We start from the raw sequence: 22,007 nt of genomic DNA on the forward strand, positions 1-22,007 counted from the left end.
CCATTATCTCATTTCTTTGAAGAAAAAAAAAACACAGAACAAAATTATATGCATGTCTTGTAGGCACAGAGAGAAACATCTGAGATGACACACACCCCAGGAGTGGAAGTAAAAGAGAAAGAGGAGAAAGACGTTTTTTTACTTTCTCTGTATCTGCATCTTTAGAATATTTAGATAAAAGCAAATAATATATTTTTGCTTTAAACAAATATTATGCAAACATATATGCATAAACTACAGCAAACGTCAAACTGGGAGAGATATTTGCAACTTCTATCACAAAGGGCTAATCTCTCCAATATTTAATTTGCTCTCAGAAACTAATATGACAAAGGCCAATAACCCAATAGAAAAACCCGGCCAAGTGCTCAGTTCACAGAAAAAGAAATACAAATAGTCCTTAAACATATAGAAAGTTGCTCAATCTCATTCACAAGAGAAATACAAACACTGAGATACTGTTTTTCGGTTTGTTTTCTTTTTTTAACTGTCTTGCGAAGATCCAAAAACTGGTAGAAAAGCAGGTGCTCATCTACCTTGCTGGTGGGCATGTGAACTAGGGGAGCCCCACCGAAAGGCAATTTGGCAAGATCTATCAGTCGGCCACACTACCCTACTTGAGAATGAAATCTCACAGCTATACCTTCAGGAGTGTGACATGATGGATATAAAGGCTATTATTCACTGCAGCCTGACTAATGACAGCAAAAGGTAGGGGAGACCCTCCATGTCCTCCAATGGGGGAAATGGTCAAATGTACCACGTTCACCCAAACAGTGCAACACCACGAACACGCTCTATCATTCGGACATGCACACCGTTAGACTGAAAAGGACGAGCTCAGAACGATGTGCAGCGTGTGCTAATATTAACGTACGAATGGGAAAGGGCTTAAGAATCTGTATTTCCCATTTGTTTGTAGAGTCTTAAAAATATTCTGAAATCCAACATAAAAAGTTAACAGCAGTCAAGTTCACGGAGAGGTCAGGTGGGTGAAATGGGCAGAAGGAAGCCTTTCCCCATATCGTTTTTTAAACCATGTGGATATGTTGCCTACTCAATATATTAAATTAAAAAACAGAACTATTTGAACATTAAAAAACAAAACAAAACACGAATAACACTGTGCTGGTTGACGGACATGAAATCTGAGCTGAATTTCCTTGCCAAGGGCAGTGTGAACGTAAGGCAGCTTGATCTCTCCTCCCACCCCAAAACCCCACACCACACAGGGCTCTCTGCAGGCCAGGCTGGAAAGTCCCTCAATGCGCCTCACATTTTTCTCCCAGTGCACCCTTTGGCCATGCTCGGCATAGTGACAAAGACAAACAATCACGGACCTAAAGGCCTGAACTATGACCCAGGACGCTTAGCTGCATCATCCCTTCTGAAAAGTAGCTGGATCGGCTGGGGTCACAGGCTGTTTGGTTTCACAGGGACACCCACACTGCATTTCTGATCCTGCCACTGAGAACAGTTTCCCACACAGCAGCTGACTGAACATCTGTGCAAACCTCCCAGATGTTCAGGCCCGAATCCTGCCGTCCTGTGGGGCGTGCTGCCCCAGGTGTGGAGCCTGACTCACCAGGGATGTGGCTGCCCATGTACTTGATGTGCATCTCATGCAGCCCGACCTCAGTGGGGGCATATCTGACTGTGACCGTGCCGTCCTTGTTGTCCACAATCTCAGGGGTGGCTGTCTTCCCAGAAGGCATGTGGACCTCTCCTGTTGGGAGCACAGGGAGACAGGGCGATGAGGCCCCCCCCAGGGGCTTCCCCGGGAGAAGCTGAGTGCAAAGGCGCAGGTGGCCTTCAGATCCAAGGGCACTCACTGCTGCCTGAAGCATCCAAGACCCACAACAGGAAAACAGAGATACGTTTGCCTTTATTTTGTTCCCTTTTCCTTCCACAAAATGCAGCAGGCAACTCAAGTAAAAAGTTTTCTACTTTTGTACTGACAAGTGAGAAGCTCAAACTAGACTAGAAAAGACCATGAGCCAGCAGCATTAGCAGAGTCAGCTCAAAGAGATATGGGCATTAAAAGGAGGCTGGAGGAAAAAGGAACTCTTGTGCAAGAGACTTCAGTGTGAATGTCACCTCTGGAAAGGTGCGAGAATACGACAAGGCAGGAAAAAAGGAGGGACAGGAACCTGACAATCAAGAGCTATCTAAATAGAGCAGTCCTTAACCTGGAGAGAATCCCCGGCCTTAACCTGGACAGAATGTAACACAAGTAAGTCATAAATGAGCCACCCCCTTCAGAGACACACATATATACAGTGAGCATTCTGCAATCTCAGGGGCTCATGGATGCCAGGTGTCGGGCACAGGTGGAACCACCTCCCAGGCACCGTTCTAGAAAGCTAGGGCAATCCAGGGAGAACAAGGCAGCTTTCAAGAATGTGCTTACCGGTGATTTCCCCTTTCCTGACCGCAAATGGAATGACCAAGTCGAAAGGCTTGAACCCCAGGCCGTTCATGTCACTCACGGGGACATAGGCCTCTTCGGTCACCTAAAAACAGGAAGGAGTCATAACTGGGTAAAGCGGACAACGGTGTGGGCCGAAGAACAACAGAGGGCAGAGCAGCTGGGAATTCTGCAAGCTACTGCCACTGGGATCTGGGGATGTGGCTGCCATCCATGCAGGACGGCCTCTGTCTAACCGGCCCCAGGGCCGGCGCAGAACCTGAAGGATTGAAGAAGTCACGCTGACCAATTGCTAACAATCACGAGGCACTTTGCTTGCAGCATTCCCAGCGGTGCTCATGGGAAAGTGGAAAAGTGAGAGAGAGCAATGTCTGTGAGTCCCAAGAGGCTCCACCTGGAAAGGTTTAGTTGCTTGTGGCCTGGAAAAGAAGGTGCATCTTAAGTGGCAGAAAGTAGCAGCGGGTGGCTTTCCCCCCGAACAGAAACCAAGTGTGCAAGGGGCAGCTGAGAGTGTCAGCAGGAGGGCTGAGGACAGTCCGTGTTTCTCTGAACCGCGGGGACAAACGACACTGAGCGTGATCACAACATGACGGCTGGAGATTCGTGGAGCACATACGATGACATGGGTGGCTCTCATTACAGAGGAAGCAGGGATCACTGTGACGGACTGATCAGTGGGGGGCAAACCAATGACCAGGACACCCAGGGGGCTTAAGCAATCCCCAGAAAGCAGGCTGTAGCTTTTCTGAAATGAAGGCTGAGTAAACACAGAAATGCCAAAAGGAAAAAAAAAAAAAAAAAGTGTACCCAGGGCCTGAATCCGGGGGAACATGCATTTACCGGTGCCTCCTCCACAGCCTCGACTTCCCCATCCGTGGCCTGGTCGGTGGCAAATGGAGATTAGTTGGGAATCACATGGAAGGGACGCTGCCACTTTAGTAGGTCCTACAACCTGAGGGCTGCTTCCTCCCCATCTGCTCCATCTCGTACAGCAGGGAGCCACTCACTCTAGCGGCAGTCTACACTCTTCCCCCTCTTGTGGAGAGCGAGCTTGGCATCCTTCCTTCAAATGTCAAATCCACATGCCCTTTGAACCTGCAACCCCACTTCCAGGAAGCGGGCCTACAGAAATGCTAGCCAGAGTGTCTACAGCTAAGTGATACGTGCAGGGGATTTTACTCTGGCCGTTTGTGGTCATGAGAACTTAGAGGTGCCTAAAATGTCCATCTGCCTGGGAGTCCATTAATTATGCAAACCTGTATGCTTGGAAAAGCTACCAAGTCTGATGAATGAATGGGGAAGGGTACCTATGACACACGGAGGGACCGAGACGAGTCGCAAAGCACTGGGTAGGACTCAATCCCATGCACAAAGCTGATGGGTTTGTTGTGCCAACAGGGAAAAAGGAACGCCAGTCCCTTCTGCGGCATGGAACTGGGAAAGTGGTCTCCTGTTATTTGGTGAGTGTCTCTGGTATTAATGTTTTAAAAGTCTTTATAAATTCATTTTCTTAAAAACCACAGACTTCATGTTCCTGATCTGATCAACCTGATAAGGGAGGGATCCCCCTCTTCTACCATAATCAACAAGAACTGGAAGGCCCTCCCCGCTTGGAGGAAGGCCAACATGCCTGCTTTACTCCTTTTTGTGTATTTTAGCATCTGCAGAAAGGGGGCTTCACATAGAAAGGCAGCTTTGTGAGCTTCACCCTTTGGAACAGCCCTATCCCCGCCTCCTAGGGCTCTCTCACAGTGGTGCTATGCAGGGACAAACTGGTTGGGAGGAAGATCTTTCAACAGCCACGCTATGGCCTATGATCCAGGACTTCTCAATGGGGATGAGCAGATACACTGCTAGACCCGTGACTGAATGATCTATTAAGCTGAATCAGCCTGCTGGGGCTCCTTGAGACATGAGCTCTGGAGACTTGTGGCCCCAAGTCTGTAGAGGGAGGCAAGGAATCCACATGCAGACAAAGTCCACCTAGGTAAGACTGGAGAGAGCTTGGAACGGGGGAATAAAGACCCAAGCCAGGTACTATGGGTGACCACCCCCCTTTTTGCCTTCAGTAGTGGTTAGGATATCTGCACAATGTATCCTAGTAATCCAGGGCTGAGGGGACATTTATTCCCAGTGAGTCTGGTGGCACCCACTTCAGGTCCCTGACTCAGCAGCTAAAATGACCCTTGAATTTCCACACTGACTTTTCTCACTTGGCCTCGCCTAACCCATCCTCACCATCCTCAGCTCGCTGCACCAGCAAGGCCATGACCTCTGCCCAGGAGCTGCTCTTCCGTGCTGCCCTATTTCAATCAGCTGCCCTATTTCAATCAACCCGATAAAACCCGCTACAGACTAAAACAGATTCTTAAAAACAACAACTGGGACCCGTCTCGGTAAATAAGAATGACAGAAACTCTCTAGCTGCATTTCTTTCTGCCCTGAAGGAGAAAAACACTCCCAAATGAACAATGTCAAAGTCACAGGCGCTTACATCCTTGAGATAAAAAAGAGCCTCCAGATCTCTGGCAGAATGTTTATAGATAAACAAACATCTATGGAAAGGGAAAAAAAGCTACAACCGATGACAGACTGTTTAGAAGGAAGGCACCACCTTCTGTTTGGGAGGGAGTCCCTTCTCTGTTGCTGCATAAAGTGCAAACATTAGAAGGGCTTCGCAGGCTGTGCATGGGGCTAGGTCACTGAGGCGTAAGGACTTTGTGGTCAAGCACAGCTGCTGCCCATGGCATCAAAGGACGCCGGGTAAGAGGCACTCGGTGGCTGTCCAGAACAGGCACGCTGGGCTCCGTGACCTTGAGTCTGAGCCTTGTTCCTACACACCACCTGCAAAAGGGCCAACAATGCTTGGTTTTAAGGGTCAAATGAGGTTTCTAATCTTGTCCTGATTGAAGAACCTTCATATAATCAGAGGAGGGTCCAAGAGTCACTTGTTGAAAACTAAGGAGCCTCACCATTCTGGCCCATAGTGGTGTCCCTTTCTTCTAGGTGTTCCTATTCAAAAAACATGCCATTCCCTAGGCCTATGCAAAATCTGAATCTTTCCAAAACAAAACCGGAGGCACTTTGTGTCCTGGGATATGGGTCAAGTCTCCAGACATAACAGCATCAGGAACCTCTCTCCTACAGGCTGTGGAGATGAGGAAGGAGGAAGAGCTAGAAGAATAAAAAACGTGTGTCTTACTTACACACATTTTTTGGTTCCGAGTGTATCCTTCTGAACTGGTCTTTGGCCAGGACATTGCTTAAGACCCTTAGCCTGACGGATACTTCGATGGCCACTAAGATTCCTTAAAAACACTAACAGCCAAGAGTCTCTGGATTTCTAGAGATTACTCTAGCACTCTACAAGGTCATGACTGCTTAAGAAAAAATTTTTAAAGGAAAAAAAAAAAGTGGGAGGGGATGTTCTAGCCAGGATTTAAAAGATGGCAGCTGTACGGTTTCTGTCATATCAGAGCGCTCTAGGGAAGGAATTTTCCTTACCATGACCGTGAAGGGGCTGTTGGGAATATCGACGCCGCCAAAGCGCACGTAGATGACATAGGTGCCCGGCTTGGCGGCCGTGTAGAAGATGTCGTAGGTGCCATCCTCATTCTCGATGACGTCGGCCTCAGCCTCAGTGCCGTCGGGGGTCAGAACCGTGCAGGTCACCTTCCCTTTCCCAGCAGTCTTGGCATCCACCACAAAGCCCACTTCCTCGCCGGTTTTCACGGTGGAGGCAATTCCAGGACCTGGAGAACAAGTTTAGGAGAAGAGAATGAAAGCTCCAGCCTCGGACAACCGCCCCGGGGGCCCCAGCATGAAGCACACGCTGGTGCGGTCTGCATCTGTCAACGCCAGACCTCCGACGAACGCCACACACACGGCGGTCCCGGAGATCCCCGGGGGGAAAGTGCTGCTCCCGGGGCTGCTCCATCCCTTACTTAGGAAACAAGCTCTGAGTGTCAACCACGTGTCGGACCCGGCTTGCCGGCATTCAAGGGTCTGAGGATGATGGTCAACTTCCCTAAGCAAACACACAGTGGGCATTTCCTTGAGGGCCAGGTACACACAACAGTGAACCAAACACAGTCTCTGCTGTGGACATGTTCATAATCTAACAGGCAGGCCGGGCACCAAGAACCACAGCTCGATGTGCTGTGGGAACACTCAGGTACAGAGAAAAGCATCAGCCGTGCTTCAGAGAAATGTCTCGTAGAACAGCTCCATGAAGGAAGTTCTAGGAATTTGTATCCCAGCATTGCCACCTTGATGGAGGGCTTTTTGAGAAAAGGGGAATGGCTGAATTCTGAAGCACAGGTACAGTTGGCTAGGGGAGACTTACCACCTCTGTCCCTGAACCCTGCCTGAACAGTCTGTCTGACTGGGGGCACCCTTTACACAGGATCCACACATCAGGGAGTGCAGACAAGTGAACCAAAAGCACATTGGCAAAAAAAAAAAAGAGCAAAGTGTGTAGAAGCGATAGGGAGTGCTAAGAACATGCTGTTCAGAGTGGGAGTAGTAGAAGGGAGCCTGGGGCCAGCCTGTGGAAGGCCCTTCTGAAGGACAGACAGAGAACTGTGGCCTCCAGGAGCCCCCAGGCTGAGAGAGTATCCTGCTCAGCATTCTGCCCCAGCAAGAGAGGGAATAGGGCCTGGAGAGCAAGGAGTAAGTCCCTGCCCAGTATTATCATGCCCGCAGGTTAGTAAAGGCAATTTAATTGTTCCTGGCAGATAGTACAGACCTAGGAGGTGGTGGATCGGATTGGCCGGTGGTTCAAAATTTCTCAGTGTTTGAGCCCCAAACTGGCCAAGCTGAGCAATTTACAACTTGCTCTGAAAGCCAAAAGTTTTTCCTCCATTCAGAACAAGATATGAGAAATAGAACACATCCAGGGTGGACCTATGTTTAATTTAAAGAGAAACAAATCTGTTTCATTTCAGAGATGGGGATTCATGTTTTGGCATCTGCTGGAATAGCATCAGAATAACAAGAGCTGTTCTTAGAAACGGATGGGCCCGTGACAGGCTTAGTCATGTCTCAGAAACTGAAGGAAGTGTGATGTTCAAATATTTCTGGAGATATTCTGAGAGTTGTAGGCATAGTCTCGAGTACTAAGGAAAAACCTAGATCCTTGAATGCGTTTCTCTAATGTTGACCTGAAATGCTCTTGAATAAAATCTTGAGTAATTAAACCATCTACTCAGGAAAGGCATACATCTGCAGCTTTTCATGGGAACTACCACCACAGCAGAGATCTTAACAAAGGCAGCCACTTCAAAAGTAACATAATAATAGCTTCCCTGGGGCGCCTGGGTGGCTCAGTTGGTTAGGCGACTGCCTTCGGCTCAGGTCATGATCCTGGAGTCCCGGGATCGAGTCCCGCATCGGGCTCCCTGCTCAGCGGGGAGTCTGCTTCTCCCTCTGACCCTCCCCCCTCTCATGTACTCTCTCTCTCATTCTCGCTCTCTCAAATAAATAAATAAATCTTTAAAAAAAAAAAAAAAATAGCTTCCCTGTGCCTGGCACTGTGCTAAGCATTTCTCATGCCTGACCTCATCTAATCTTTGCAATAACCCTGTGAAACAGTCTCTGATCCTGAGAAGAGTTTCTTGAATTCAAATGTTCTCAGAAAGATCTTCCATCTAAGTATGACTGAAGCTCAGAGTGGTTGAGCAACTTGCCCTAATCATCACACAGCCACTGAGTGGCAGAGAAGGGTTAGCCCCTGGCTTTCTGACCCCAAAGCCCACACTCACCGGTGGCCAGGCACTTGCTGGCATCTCCCGTCTGTGTGGCCCGGATGCGGTAGGGGGACAATGGGATGTCATCCCCCCCGTAGGTGACCCCAATCATATAGCGTCCAGTCTTGTCAGGGATGTAGGTGACGGCGTACGTGCCATCCTCATTGTCGTGGACAATGGCTCTTTTGGGTTTTCCCTCTTGGTCCTGTGAATCACAGAGAAATGCTATTTAGGATGTTGTCATCAAGATGTAGAAACCAGTCATGGGAAACCGAGACACATTTTGCTTATTAACTGGTGCCTCTATTCAGGAGACAGAATTAATGGCTTAATATAATCTTAATTATCATCTTTTTTGGGGGGGAGGCAGGGAGGGGAGAAGGTCACACCATATGGACATGGTCAATTTTTAGGAATTTTAAGGTCAAGTGAACAAGAGCTGATTCAGCTCCGGACCCAATGAAATGTAGGGAGATGAGGGGACTGAGGTTCCTGGTCCTGCATCACCACATCCACTCTCCCTCTTCTCTTTAGTTAAAGGCTCCTAATTGTTGGCTGGGTGCACTGCTCCCACTTGCTAGCAAACTCTGCTGCTAGGTATGGCCATGGGACTTGTGACAAAGTTCCAGTAAAGGAGAGGGAAGTGGGAGTCACACAGAGCGGCTTGAGATTACTGATTGAGCTGAAGGTCCCCCTTTCCCCTTCTGCCTTTCCTCCTCCTTGTGGCCTGCCAGGTGCATCTGCTCATGGTCCACGAGGAGACCTCAGGACAGAAGCCACACGCTAGGACCGAGGAGCATACAGATGGAGCTGGCTTCCCTGCAGAGCCACACAGCACCCAGGCGGCTCGCCTCTGGGCTTCCTTAACCAGAGAGAATAATCCCATGTGTCGGAGCCAGTCTTATTTGAGGGGCTGTTGTGATATGCAGCGCAACCTAGTCTTAACTAATCTGATGAGGAATTTAAAACATTTTAAAACAAAAGCAGAGGAATGGATAGAATAGAGATCAAAGTACATGAGATTCATCCAAACGCAGTACTTGGAGCTACACCTTCAGACCTCTCACTCAGGCAAGCGTGTCTGTTCTCTTGCACAATTACCGACTCTCTGGTGGGAAAAAAATCCATCAAACATTTGCATCAGGCCAGAAATTGGTTATTAAAACCTTGTCCTTATCCCTGGCCAGGAAGTTAGGTCTTCATTAATCATATTTGACTCAAGAAAAAAACTCAAAGTTACCGTGATCTGAACAGCAAGCAGGCCTTCCCCAGCATCTCTGGCATCAATTGCAAACTCCACGGGCAGACTGGCAGGCACACCATAGGAACTGAGGCCGGGGCCACTGGCAGTCACTTTGCTGGCATCATATGTGGGAAGGACCTTGACCTTGAAGGGACTTGAAAGACACATACACAGTGTCGATACCGTCAACCCAGCTACATCTGATCTCCCTTACACAAAGAGACTGGGCTCAGAGAGGGCGGATTTCTATAGCAGACAAGACAGCGAGTGCCTTACATACCTTAAATCTAGCAGAAATTTACACGCACGTAACCATCGTATGCTTTCCCTGAGTGTATTTCATGGGATACACACTAATCCCCAACTTGGTTTGGGAGACACAGTTCACTTACTTTTGTTAGGCTAAGAAAATGGTCACCAAGATGGGAACGGAATATTGGAATTAGGAAACAATGTTGGAATAATAAAATTAATATCTTATCCTCTTCTATTTTTAGTACGCTTTAGATGGTGAACTACCTATTAGCAAAGTAATACATAAATGTAATTTATATAGGGGCGCCTGGGTGGCTCAGTTGGTTAAGCGACTGCCTTCGGCTCAGGTCATGATCCTGGAGTCCCGGGATCGAGTCCCGCATCAGGCTCCCTGCTCGGCAGGGAGTCTGCTTCTCCCTCTGACCCTCCTCCCTCTCATTCTCTCTGTCTCAAATAAATAAATAAAATCTTTAAAAAAAAAAAAAATGTAATTTATATATTTCTACATACCTAGAGCTATATGTATATCTCTATATAAAATACGTATTAGAGGGGCACCTGGGTGGCTCAGTTGTTAAGTGTCTGCCTTCAGCTCAGGTCATGATGTCAGGGTCCTGGGATCGAGCCCTGCATCGAGCTCTCTGCTCCACAGGAAGCCTGCTTCTCCCTCACCCACTCCCCCTGCTTGTGTTCCCTCTCTCACTGTGTCTCTCTCTGTCAAATAAATAAATAAAATCTTTAAAAAAATATAAAAAAAATACGTATTAGGTGTATGGGTCAATTTTTTTCATCTTAAGGTGTATGAAAAGAACCCTTTGGAGGCTGTTCTGACAGAGGGAAGAGCATATGCAACATTTCATATTAATATGAATGAGGAACGAGGCTTCTATCCAATACCCTCTGGGAACACTATTGTCAACCAAATCTTCAAGTAAAGAGTAAAAAAGTAAAAATCTTCACCCTAATCAAAGAACTACTTGCAAGGTCACCAGAAAGAAGACTTTGATGAACTAACACATTCCTTGTTTCTCCAAAGATTCCCAACTCCTTCATTTCAGCTCATCTTTAAATTAAAGATGGCCAAAAGGAACAAAGTAGGGGGATACAGGATACCAAGAGAGGAGCAGCCACAGATATCAAGGCTAGTGTGTTGTAACACCTGGGCACAGATAGCATGCAGGTTCTCATTGATACCTGCTGATGAGGAAAATGGATGGGTAGATGGATGGGTGGATGGATGGGCAGACAGATGGGTGGGTGGGTGGTGGTTGGATGGATGGATGGATGGATGGATGGATGGATGGATAGACAGATAGGTGGATGCATGGGTAGGTGGATGGGTCGATGGATGGATGGATGGATGGGTGGGTGGACAGATGGATAAATGAATGGATAAATAGATCACCAGGACAGTGCTGGTCAATCCCACAGAGGGGTGGGCTTCAGGCTGGTTTGTCAGGAGCTTACCTACGAGGGATCTCTTCATCAGCATATTTAACTGAGACCATGTAAGGCCCCTCCTGGGATGGGGTGTAGGTCACTGTATGTGTGCCATCCCCATTGTCCACTATGTTCACCGGCTCCACCAGGCCTGAGAACAGAAATGAGAGGTCTGAGAACTGCTTAGACTCTCCTCCACTCCACCCTGGGCTGAGTTTGAAACAGGAGCACATTCAATCCCAAGAGCTATTGTCTTCCACTGATGAGAAACATAAAGGTAGGCAGCCCATAATCAGAGGCCCGAGAAATCACAGGAGACAGGATCCCTAATTCATGGTTGCAGAAATGACCCCAAGAAACACCTTTAGCTTTCTGTTGGCTAAAGTACACTCTGTCAGCCCTTGAGTATAATTAAGGAGACTGCCCTTGCTTGTGTGAAGACACGTGTTGCAGGCATGCTATCCCCTTTCAAGCTGGTGAGGCATGCTTGGGATGTGGCAATTTTACTTTATAGCTGAGGAAGGGCCAAAGAGTCCACCACTCTGAACAGCAAAAGTTAACCGATGGGCTGGCCAATCAAACTTATGGCCACCGTTGAGCACAGACCACTACGGCACCAGCAGGCTGGGTGTAGGTGCAGGGCAGGGGAGGGTGCCAATCTCATGGGGTGGAGGAGACTCTTCAAAGTGATGCCTGCAGGGGACGGTTAAAGAATGTGCTAAAGCATAATCAAGGCATGCACTGGGTTGGTAGATTCCAGATCCTGCTTCTGAACTTGAGCATCAAAGATGGGTCAACTGCAGGATAGGTTAAGCAAAGCACGGCATACTCATTAAGCAAAGCAGATGAGTCAGGAACAAGGGAATTTCAGGGGTGAGGCCAGCAAGAGGCATTCAGGTCACATAAATTAGAGCAGCAGCCAATAGGAAATTGCAAACCTGTCTCCGTAAAGTCACCCTTCGGGTCACCTTTAAAGAACTCTGAAATGGCTTTCAAGGGGCTGCGCCATGACTGGGAATCCGTCTCATCAGCTAAAATTAAAAGGCGGTTACTTCCGAGTCCTCCATAATAATAAAATAGAGGTAGATAGCTAAGTAAAGCCGCCCTCCCTCCCTCCCTCTCTCTTTCTCTCTCACACACACACACAGGTCCTAAAACTCAGTAACTATGCAGAATCAGATTCCAGCCCCATGACCTCATTTCCCTCAAACCACATCTGCCCTGAGCTTCAAAGGGCATAACCTCCTGCTGAACCCCATTAAGTAGAAAGTTCCTCTTCAAAGAAGGAAGCCCCCATTTGCCACTTCTGTAAAGCCACGAACACATCACTAGGGAAACATCCAGATAATTTAAGAAATTGGGGAGAGAATGGCACATTTTCAATGCCGGAAGAGGAAATGTGATTGCCTACCAAATAAGGTAAATTTCAATGCACTTCAGGGCTTTGTCCCAAAATGGCCTGCTAGTCAGACCAAACCCCAGTTCCAAGCTGCCAACAGGGCAGGCCAAACTGTCAACAAAGGCCACCCCCAAAAGACCCTCTCTCTCCAGGAAGTTGGGACAATGACAAAGCCATGTGTCATATGGGCTGCATATCTGTCATTTCCAGATATTTGGGGTGTGTTCCACATGGGCACCAAGGCACCTCAAAGAGAGTTATCACCTCCAAACCCATTGCCCACCCAAATTCCAGACCAACCCCAGTCACCTCACCAATGCTGAGACATACATGTGAGAGCCCAAATACTACTTGCTTCATCTCACTACTTAAGAAAAATAAAAATTTGGGCGCCTGGGTGGCTCAGTCGCTAAGCGTCTGCCTTCAGCTCAGGTCATGGTCCCAGGGTCCTGGGATCGAGCCCCACACATCAGGCTCCCTGCTCAGCGGGAAGCCTGCTTCTCCCTCTCCCACTCCCCCTGCCTGTGTTCCCTCTCTCGCTGTCTCTCTCTCCGTTGAAAAATAAAATCTTAAAAAAAAAAAAAAAAAGATTCTCTTAAAAAAAAAAGAAAGAAAGAAAAATAAAGATTTAAAAAAAGTCAGGGCGCCTGGATGGCTCAGTTATTAAGCGTCTGCCTTCGGCTCAGGTCATGATCCCGGGGTCCTGGGATCGAGTCCCGCATCAGGCTCCCTGCTCCGCAGGAAGCCTGCTTCTCCCACTCCCCCTGCTTGTGTTCCCTCTCTTGCTGTGTCTCTGTCAAATAAATAAATAAAATCTTTAAAAAAAAAAAAATTTAAAAAGTCACTTAGAGCCATATTATTAAATGGGGGAAAGAACACTAGAGAAATAAGAGATCTGCCTGCTTTTTAAAGCAAGAGGTTCGGGGTGCCTTGGTGGCTCAGTCGGTTAAGCATCTGACTCTTGATTTCGGCTCAGGTCTTAATCTCAGGGTCATGAGAATGAGCCCCTCAGCGGGTTCCGTGCTCAGCAGGGAGTCTGCTTGAGGTTCTCTCTCTCCCTCTGCCCTTCCCCCCACTCACAAATGTGCACACGTGAGCCTGGGTGCACTTTCTCTCTCAAAATATATAAATAAAATCTTCTAAAAATAAATAAAAGCAGGAGCTTCTCCTGTTTAGCTAGAATATGGAGCAATAAAGTAATTTAGGAAATTCAATTTTAAGTTCACAACCAAACTCCAAAGTCAAGTGCCCGCCGGGTCACGGCTGCCCTCACCTGGGGCAGGAGAATGCTGGCAGGAAGGCAGGATGCACACTCACCTCGTGGGCCCAGGACCCTCACTTCCAGAGGGGCCAGGCCAGCCTTGCTGCTGTCCACTGTGAAGGACTGTAAGATGCGGGCTCGGACACCAGAGCCCAGCCCGGGGCCAGCAACCTTGACCTTGCTCGGGTCCACGACATCCTTCACGGGAACTCTGAAGGGACTACCTGGAAAAGAAGTCACAGGATTCTAAGCACGGCTCACTTAGTGACAGGTGACCTGCCTCATGTGCACCCAGAACTGCACCCCAGGGGCCCTCCACTGTTTGGACCTCAGTCAGGGCCTCCCACCTTGCTGTGTATGCTCCCACATGCACCCACCATGTGCAGGCATCGTGCCTGCCGTGTGCTGGGCCCAGAGTGCTTAATGGCCCTGTAGGAACCCACAGTGCTGGGAGAAGGGTAAGGCAAACAAGGAGCTATGGCATCACATGTAATAACAGATGCTGGGGACATGTACAAGCATTGGTGGAACACTTAGAAGGCAACAAATCTCGTCTTCAGGAGGCCAGAGGAACCTTCCAGGGACAGCTAAGCTGAGACCAGAGAGTGAGGAGATAGCACCCAGGGAAGCAGATGGAGAGGGGCCTCAAGCACAGTGACGGGTGCGTGCAGAGGCGAGGGAGAAGACAGGCTGCTGAAGATGCCGAAGGAGGACGCTGAGGGGTGGGAAGAAGGAGTGCAGAGGGCTGCAGAGGTAGGGAGGCCTTCCAGCCCACATCTAATATCCTCTCCACAAACGGCTCCTGAGGGCTTCCTGGAGTCCTTACCCTACAATGTAGCCCACTCCTTCCCACCACGAATGGCCTACTTGGGTCCCTGGCCATTGGGTGAAGCCTTGCTTTCTCCCTGTCAGCTGTGGTCCTCCCACATGGCTGACCCCACAGGTGACACTGGGGGCCTCCAACTCTTTGAAGGTATTGGTTTTAAAGACCAAGGAAACAGGGACACCTGGGTGGCTCAGCCGGTTAAACGTCTGCCTTCAGCTCAGGTCATGATCCCAGGGTCCTGGGATCAAGTCCCGCAGTGGGCTCCGCTGCTCCATCTCCCTCTGTGTCTTCTCCTTCCCTCTCTCGCAAATAAATAAATAAAATCTTAAAAAAAAAAAAAGACCAAGGAAACAGAAAATGCTGTGTGATCAGGATTTGCAAGAGAAGCACTGAAGAGAAAAGCTAGGGCTGGGCCAGGGTCCCTCATGGGATTCCCCCACCAATGGGGACTAAGTAAGACCTCCACAGAGGTGAGCCAGAGACCGGAGCCCCGGTGTCCCTGGCATCATGCCTCCTCGGGCTACCAAGTCCATCACCAAGGGGCGACATGCACCTCCTGCTGTGCACAGGAGTTCTTGTGCTCCCAAGGAGGCTGGCAAAATCAACAACTTCTAACCGCTACACAAACTCAGGTGTCTTCTGCTTTGCATCCCCCCAAATTTATCTGTTGTAGAATACGGTGGTAAATTAAAAGATCACACAAAGAACAAAGGCCTTGGTTTTTTTAACGATAGCTGGGTTTCAATGGCATCAAATTTTTCAGCTAACTGAAATAAATGGCTGACCCTGGCAAAGACAAACATCACCCTCCAGGCTGGGGTTTAGGGAAACAAAAGGGAGCTTCATTTCATAGAGAAACGGTTGAGAATTTCAGTGTCAGCAGGTGATGGCGATGGACTACCTCTGAGGCCAATCTCCAAGTCAGAGCTTCTACTGGAAGGGGTCTGAATACGTAGCATGAGGACAGTCAAGAACTAACAAGAAAACTTTAGACCCACGGTGGCAGATACCAAGCGTTCCCTGTCGCCCTGTTCCATGCCCCAGGCAGACATCGAAAACCAGCCACAGCAGCTCTTCTTCCTGATGTGCTTTTTCCCAGTGGATCCAGTTGATCTAAAAGCCACCACCAGCTGACCACAGCTGACCCACCAGGGGAAACCAATATGCCACAGTGGGGAGGACAGCATACCTGGTCAAAAATAACCCCACTAGGGGTTTGCACCAGGCCAGGAAACACCGGACTCATGTTTAACCAGTGAAAATCCCCATGAAAGCAAATGAGAAGCCAGCAGGTTGCTGAATGTTTCACAGCGACGCCTCATGAGTCAGCTTACTAAGAAGCCCAACACTAAGACAACCAACCAACACTTTACTAAATATCTGCCTGGAGAAGGGCCTGGAGCTGGAAGAAGCTCTGAGCGGCAACAGATGTCTGAAACATAAGGATGTACCGTCTACCTCTGATGAGAAAAGCCCAAATGGGTCTCTTTGTATTGTAATGCTCAAAGATGGCCACCTGCTTCATGCTCCTGGGTCGTCCATGGGGGCCCAAACCCCCACCCTCTTCTGCGAGGGGACTTCCAAAGCTGAAAGCATCAGCCAGACCTTCCCACTGAAGTCGAGCAGTGCTGTTCTATCCATGACCAGGAGAGGCTCTTCTCCACTGCACCTGCCTCCGTGGAGCTACCCCGTCATCTCTCCTGACAACAGCCTTCCACCTGTTCTCTGCACTCTCCTCTCCCGTCCCTCCCACTTCAAAACTGCCAAGCTCCCCCAGTACCCATGGCTCTGTCCTCTGTCACTGCGCCCTGTTCTTTCTTGGTAGCAGTAATCACGAGAAGCTGCGTAAACACCAGACAGGAAGTTCCCAGAGCACAAGAGCTTTGACTGTCTTGTCCATGGCTGAATTCCCCTTGCCTGGTGCTGACAGGGATTTAAAAATCTACGATCAGCTGCAAAGACAAGTTTGAGAAGAAATTTACCAATTTAGTTTTTCTTAAAGAAAGCCTTCTAAGAAAATCTAAGCCTTCATAAAATTAAGGCTTAAATGAGTATCTGAGTGGCATTAATTTGAGCTGAATGTCTGTGCTTTCTGACCAATGTGAGGGGAAGAGTGAGTCTGTGTGCACATGTGCATGTAATAAGGAGGAAATGTCTACAGATTCAGCAGTGTTTGGTCAATGCACACTCCAGCTTTTGGGAATCAATCCAGAAAAACCCAAAAGCAAGCTCCTCAAGTCTGTTCCTTCTCCCTTAGTCTTATCCTGGCTTACGGCTTTCAGGGCAAGAATAACCCTGACCCATCCGAGGCTCTTCCTGCCCCAGGAGTCTTGGGGTGGGATTCTGCCCTTTCTCACCATACCCAAGACAGGCAAAGGCTGACTCAGTGGCGGCCCCCGGGGTCTTTTTTTTTTTTAGATTTTATTTTATTTGAGAGAGAGACACAGATAGTGAGAGAGAGCCGGAGTTGGGAGGAGAGGGAGAGGTAGGAGCAGGCTCCCCGCCGAGCAGGGAGCCCAATGCAGGGCTCGATCCCAGGACCCTGGGATCATGACCCGAGCCGAAGGCAGACGCTTAACCATCTGAGCCACCCAGGCGCCCCAGCCCCCGGGGTCCTTGTCTCCACACGATACCAGTCTTCTACCCATTTAGATGTGTGCTGCTGAATGGCAACCATTTCATTAAACACAACCAGAATATGGAGATTCTTCCCTCTGGAGCATGAAAGTCGGAGGGCCCTTCGTTACTGAAGTCATATTTCTCATTGTTCCAATCATATATAGCAGTGGTTCTCAACTAGAGGTGATTTTGTCCCCGAGTGGACACTTGGCAGTATCTAGAGACATTTTTGGTTGTCCCAAAATGAAGGGGGGTAGGGGTGGTGGAGTGCTACTAAATACCCTACAAAGCACAGGATAGCCCCCCTCCCCACAACAACAAAGAATTACACCACCCAAAATGTCAATGGTGCTGAGGATGACAAACCTTGTTTTTGTTTTTTTTAAAGATCTGATTTTTTTTTTATGTAATCCCTACGCCCAATGTGGGGCTCAAACACACAACCCCGAGATCAAGAGTTGCGCACTCCACTGACTGAGCCAGCCAGGCACCTGACAAACTCTGCTTTACAGCAAGTGTATATACTACATCATGAACTAGAAAAGAAATTAATAAATAAGAATTTGAGTTTGTGGGTCTCTTTCGGCTACCAGGACTGTCCATGAAAAGCAGAAAATAAGAAAACAGGTATAAGGTGAAGAAGAACCAACCACAGAATAAAGTGGAGATTTTCACCTTTGTAAAAAAAAAAAAAATCAGCTTTCCCTTAAATTAAGAACTGGGTCCTCCAACACGTGAATGATTTCCAGTCAAAATGCCAAGCCAATGCGTTTTGCCAGGTTACCGGTCCTACTGGAAGTTGGGATATTCTTGGAGATACAGCCATAAGGAAAGTTCTCCCTTTGCACCGACTGCAAATCTCAGACTCTCTTTCCCACTGAGAGATAAGCAAGATGAAACCTGCTTTCATGCCAAATCGTTATTCTTTGGGTACCTTTCTGTGGGATCGCTTACCAGGGATGTGGGCTCCTCCATATGTGATGTTAACGTCATAGTCCCCTGGAGCAAAGGGGATGTACTCAGCAGTACAGCTTCCATCTTTGTTGTCTCTGCAGTTGATCTTCGACTCTGACGGTCCCTCAACAGTTATGCCAAGCCCACCAATGCCTGCCCCTCTGGAAAGGGTGGAAAAAAGAGGGAAATGGTACTAGTGGTTCATGCTAGTCTGCTTATTGCCAGAATTATTTAAAATCTCTCCATCAACAATCCCAGTTAGCCAATCTGACTCGACTACTGAAAATTTCTCAACAATGTAATATACAGACAGCTCTGATCCCCCCTTTCCAATGCTTATCCTTCACTGGTTTTTCACATCTAATTGCATCTGTGACCAATTCTCGTAGGACGACTTCTAATATTTCACTTAACTAGGAAATGGACTGTATGTTTCTGCATTATCTAGTTAAGGAGCTGCCATCTAGTTCTGGTTTGCTCAGCAACATTAGGACAATAACCAAGGGCTTTCTGGTACTTTTTGAGAATATACTTGGCCTCTCTCTGTAGCATAAGTCTCTACAAAAGAAAATGCCTCATATACCATGAAAAAAAAAAAGCCTCTCAAAAGTTGGGAGACTAGGACACACATGTAGAATATACCCATAGAACTCCTTTAGAGGGGCGCCAGGGTGGCTCAGTCGGTTAAATGTCTGCCTTTGGCTGGGGTTCATGATCCCAGGGTCCTGGGATTGAGCCCTGCATTAAGCCATCAGCCCCGCTGAGCAGGGAGTCTGCTTCTCCCTCTGCCCCTCCCCCCACTCGTGTGCGCACAACGCTCTCTCTCTCTCAAATAAATAAATAAAATCTTTAAAGAAAAAAAAAAAAAGACCCCTTTAGTTATGGACATTAAGGAGGGCATATGATGTAATGAGCACTGGGTACTATATAAGACTGGTGAGTCACTGACCTCTACCTCTGAAACTAGTAATACACTAGATGTTAATTCATTAGATTTGAATAAAAAAGAAAAAAGAATGCAAGAAGGCAGAAAATAAATTAATAAACAAACAAACTACCCAGGGCTACTCCTTTTAGAGTCAACACACAGATCCCAGGGCCTTGCTCACCTGGTAACCACAGTGAAGACATTGGGTTTGTTGGTAAAGGCCTCTTTCAATCCTGGTCCTTGGGCTTGAACCCGAGAGGGCTGGCAGCCTTCGGTTACAGCCACTTTGAAGGGACTATGTGGGATGGGTACATCATCGTATGTCAGCTCCACTACGTGGAGACCTGTTCAAAACGACAAGCAGAAACATATTTGCACAGGAGTCATCTACTTGTGGGAAATAAGTCCCTCCTACAGAGTTTTATCCAGCACTCACATCTATCCGCTGGCCCATGTTATTGGAAACAAGCAGGTTAAAGAAATAGTACAATATTGGTATGATCTGATTTTTTAAAAATATAGCTATTTATGCTTTCTGTTCATCTGGCAGCCACATAGCCCTCCATCCCCAACACATACACAACACGCAAGGCTTCTCCCCCAAGCAAGTATCACTAAGTCTGTATTCAAGTTAAGTCATCTTAAATGCACCATCCTGTTTTGGAAAAAACTTCCTCCAGTCATTAGCCAAGAGATAAAAGGAAATCCATGAAATAGAATATACATGCATCTACCTAAAGAGACTGAATATACCTATACCAGAATATTTATAGGAATCATATAACCAGGTAATGAGAATATATGGTGCTTTTTTCTCTTTATCCTTTCATGATTTATCAAATTTTTAAGTAATTGCTAATATTCAAGAAAGTAATTATGTAAAAAAAAAGATACAAATGGGCACTATGCCAAGACATCAGCCATAAGCTGCTCAGAGGAGCCTGAGGCTAACCCTGGCCCAGATGTAACACACCAGGGCCAGCACATCAGGCACTGAGCGCGCAGTGGCTCTGCTGGGGAAGATTTCCTCATGTCCCTGTCACTCTGTCCGTGCCTCTGCTGAGACAGGCCAGACACATAGGGCAGGAGTGAGCTCCAGTCACCAAAGGAAATGGCCCATCATAGCTCTGAATGATGGTCATGTCCAAGAAGTCAACTCACCTTTCTCGAAGGGCGTGTACTCTACCTGGTAGGTCCCATCAGCATTGTCTGTGACAAAGCACTCAGTAGAGGCCCCTGAGGGGTTGGCAATGTGGGCTTTGATGTGGTCGCCCCCCACCTGTGTCAGGGGCCGTGAATCGACCGTGAAGTCGGTGGTGGCTTCTCGAAACACGTCTGCGGAGCAATCACACAGAGGAGAACGTCACGAATACCCGGGACCTCGGACCAAATCCAAGAACCAGAGTTCTCGGCACTTTAGGTACATTATGTCTAAGTTCAGGGACAGCAGACGGCTGTTTTCTCTGACTCTCCAAATCAAGAGTATTAATGACCACCTCCCCCTGCCACCACCCTGCAAAAGCTGCTTCTTCCCCGGGTGGCCTGTGGAAGCCCCCACCCTGTGACAACACAACTCCTTCCACACTATTTGGACAAAGGTGGGGCTCTAGGACAGGTTAAAAGGAAAAGACAGATCTACTCTGCAGCAAGTATGGTAAGAGCACAATATTTTAAACCTTTTCAATTAGTGAAAGATCTTGAATTTCCACGTAAAAATCAAGATTTCTGGCTTTGCCAGAAAAATAGGAACATCTGCAGGCAGTGCTGGGCCCTGCTCCCCCTGGAGAAACAAAGCGAGGGTCGGCAGCAGAAATGCCACGTGCTCACCCCCTCTGCTGTGGTCCCTCCCTCCCTGATACTGACAGCACAGGTGGGTGTCTTCTTATGCCCCCCTTGGCCCCCGTGGGCATATCTGTTTGCAGCTCTGAGTCTCTGTTGACCCTTAAGTCCCAAGTTATTTTGCAACCTCCCCCCACCCCTTTTTTTTTTCTGAAACCCACCTTTTCCTTCTATTCCTGGCCCAAAGACTTTGACCCTGCTGGTGTCCACGGCGGGCTCCACCTTGACCCTGGCGGGGAAGTGGGGCACCAGCTCACCGCCATACTTCATGGTCAGAGTGTACATGCCGGCAGTCAGGGGCACGTAGGTCACCGCGTAGGTGCCATCTTTGTTGTTTTCAATACAGACTTCGGCTTTTGTTCCCGAGTCTGAGATGGCTTCCAGGCCCAGGGCCCCGGGCCCCGCTTCTGAACAGTCAACACTCAGAAGCCCGGCTTCGCCCACCTTCCCATGCTGGAGACCTGGTCCTGAAGCCACGACTTTAGAGGGGTCGAAAGGCATTTCAATGTCGGCTTTGAAGGGAGAACCAGGTATGTGGACTTCTTCAAAGAGAATGTTGACAAAGTACTCCCCAGGCTTTGTGGGCAGGTAAGAGACGGAGCAGGTCCCATCACCATTGTCAGAACATTCAATTTTGGCCTCGCACGGACCTTCCACAGTGAGGCCCAGACCTCCAGTGCCTGCTCCTTTGGTGTCGATGGTGAACTCAGCGGGCTTGCCCACGAGACCACCTTCAAGGCCAGGACCATGGGCCTTCACCTGGTTGAATAGAGAATAAAAGTCACACTCTGCCTCGGCCAGCCCTAATTACCACCCCAGCCTGCACTCAGCACTGAGCTGCCTCTCACTCAAGGGGCCCTTCTCCCTGGGGCCTACCTTGTGTCAGACCGACACCGAGCCAAAGCCACAGTGCAATCCAGACTTCGAGCGGCTACGAGAGGGAGACACGCCTGTGAGCTCAGTCAACACCGAAAGCCACAGCACAGAGGCGTGGTCCTCTGGAGCATGGGGGGTGACTTCCCGTCCTGCCGTGCCCACCACTTCTGAACCACAGGGCCAGAGGTGGAG

General features: G+C 48.4%; 1 protein-coding gene across 7 annotated transcripts in view; it reads right to left on the reverse strand.

Annotated features, from left to right (window-relative positions):
• The window catches only part of FLNB (filamin B), a 141,809-nt gene that overhangs the window by 24,064 nt on the left and 95,738 nt on the right, over positions 1–22,007 (reverse strand). For 2 of the 7 annotated variants that reach the window (XM_045862079.3, XM_045862086.3), the window contains exons 21-33: positions 21,101–21,698; positions 20,262–20,435; positions 19,282–19,444; positions 18,173–18,333; positions 13,830–13,997; positions 12,052–12,144; positions 11,141–11,264; positions 9,416–9,572; positions 8,191–8,380; positions 5,933–6,180; positions 3,236–3,307; positions 2,411–2,513; positions 1,586–1,726 (exon numbers count right to left, since the gene is read on the reverse strand). In XM_045862079.3, coding sequence (XP_045718035.2) covers positions 1,586–1,726; positions 2,411–2,513; positions 3,236–3,307; positions 5,933–6,180; positions 8,191–8,380; positions 9,416–9,572; positions 11,141–11,264; positions 12,052–12,144; positions 13,830–13,997; positions 18,173–18,333; positions 19,282–19,444; positions 20,262–20,435; positions 21,101–21,698 — 2,392 coding nt within the window. The remainder of the gene's footprint in view (positions 1–1,585; positions 1,727–2,410; positions 2,514–3,235; positions 3,308–5,932; positions 6,181–8,190; positions 8,381–9,415; positions 9,573–11,140; positions 11,265–12,051; positions 12,145–13,829; positions 13,998–18,172; positions 18,334–19,281; positions 19,445–20,261; positions 20,436–21,100; positions 21,699–22,007) is intronic. The other 5 variants (XM_045862080.3, XM_045862083.3, XM_045862082.3 and 2 more) reach the window with 5 other exon arrangements.

Source organism: Mirounga angustirostris, unplaced genomic scaffold, assembly GCF_029215605.1.
Source record: "Mirounga angustirostris isolate CCGP_5_RB_7025 unplaced genomic scaffold, mMirAng1.0.hap1 SCAF_1, whole genome shotgun sequence".
Classification (NCBI taxonomy): domain Eukaryota; kingdom Metazoa; phylum Chordata; class Mammalia; order Carnivora; family Phocidae; genus Mirounga; species Mirounga angustirostris.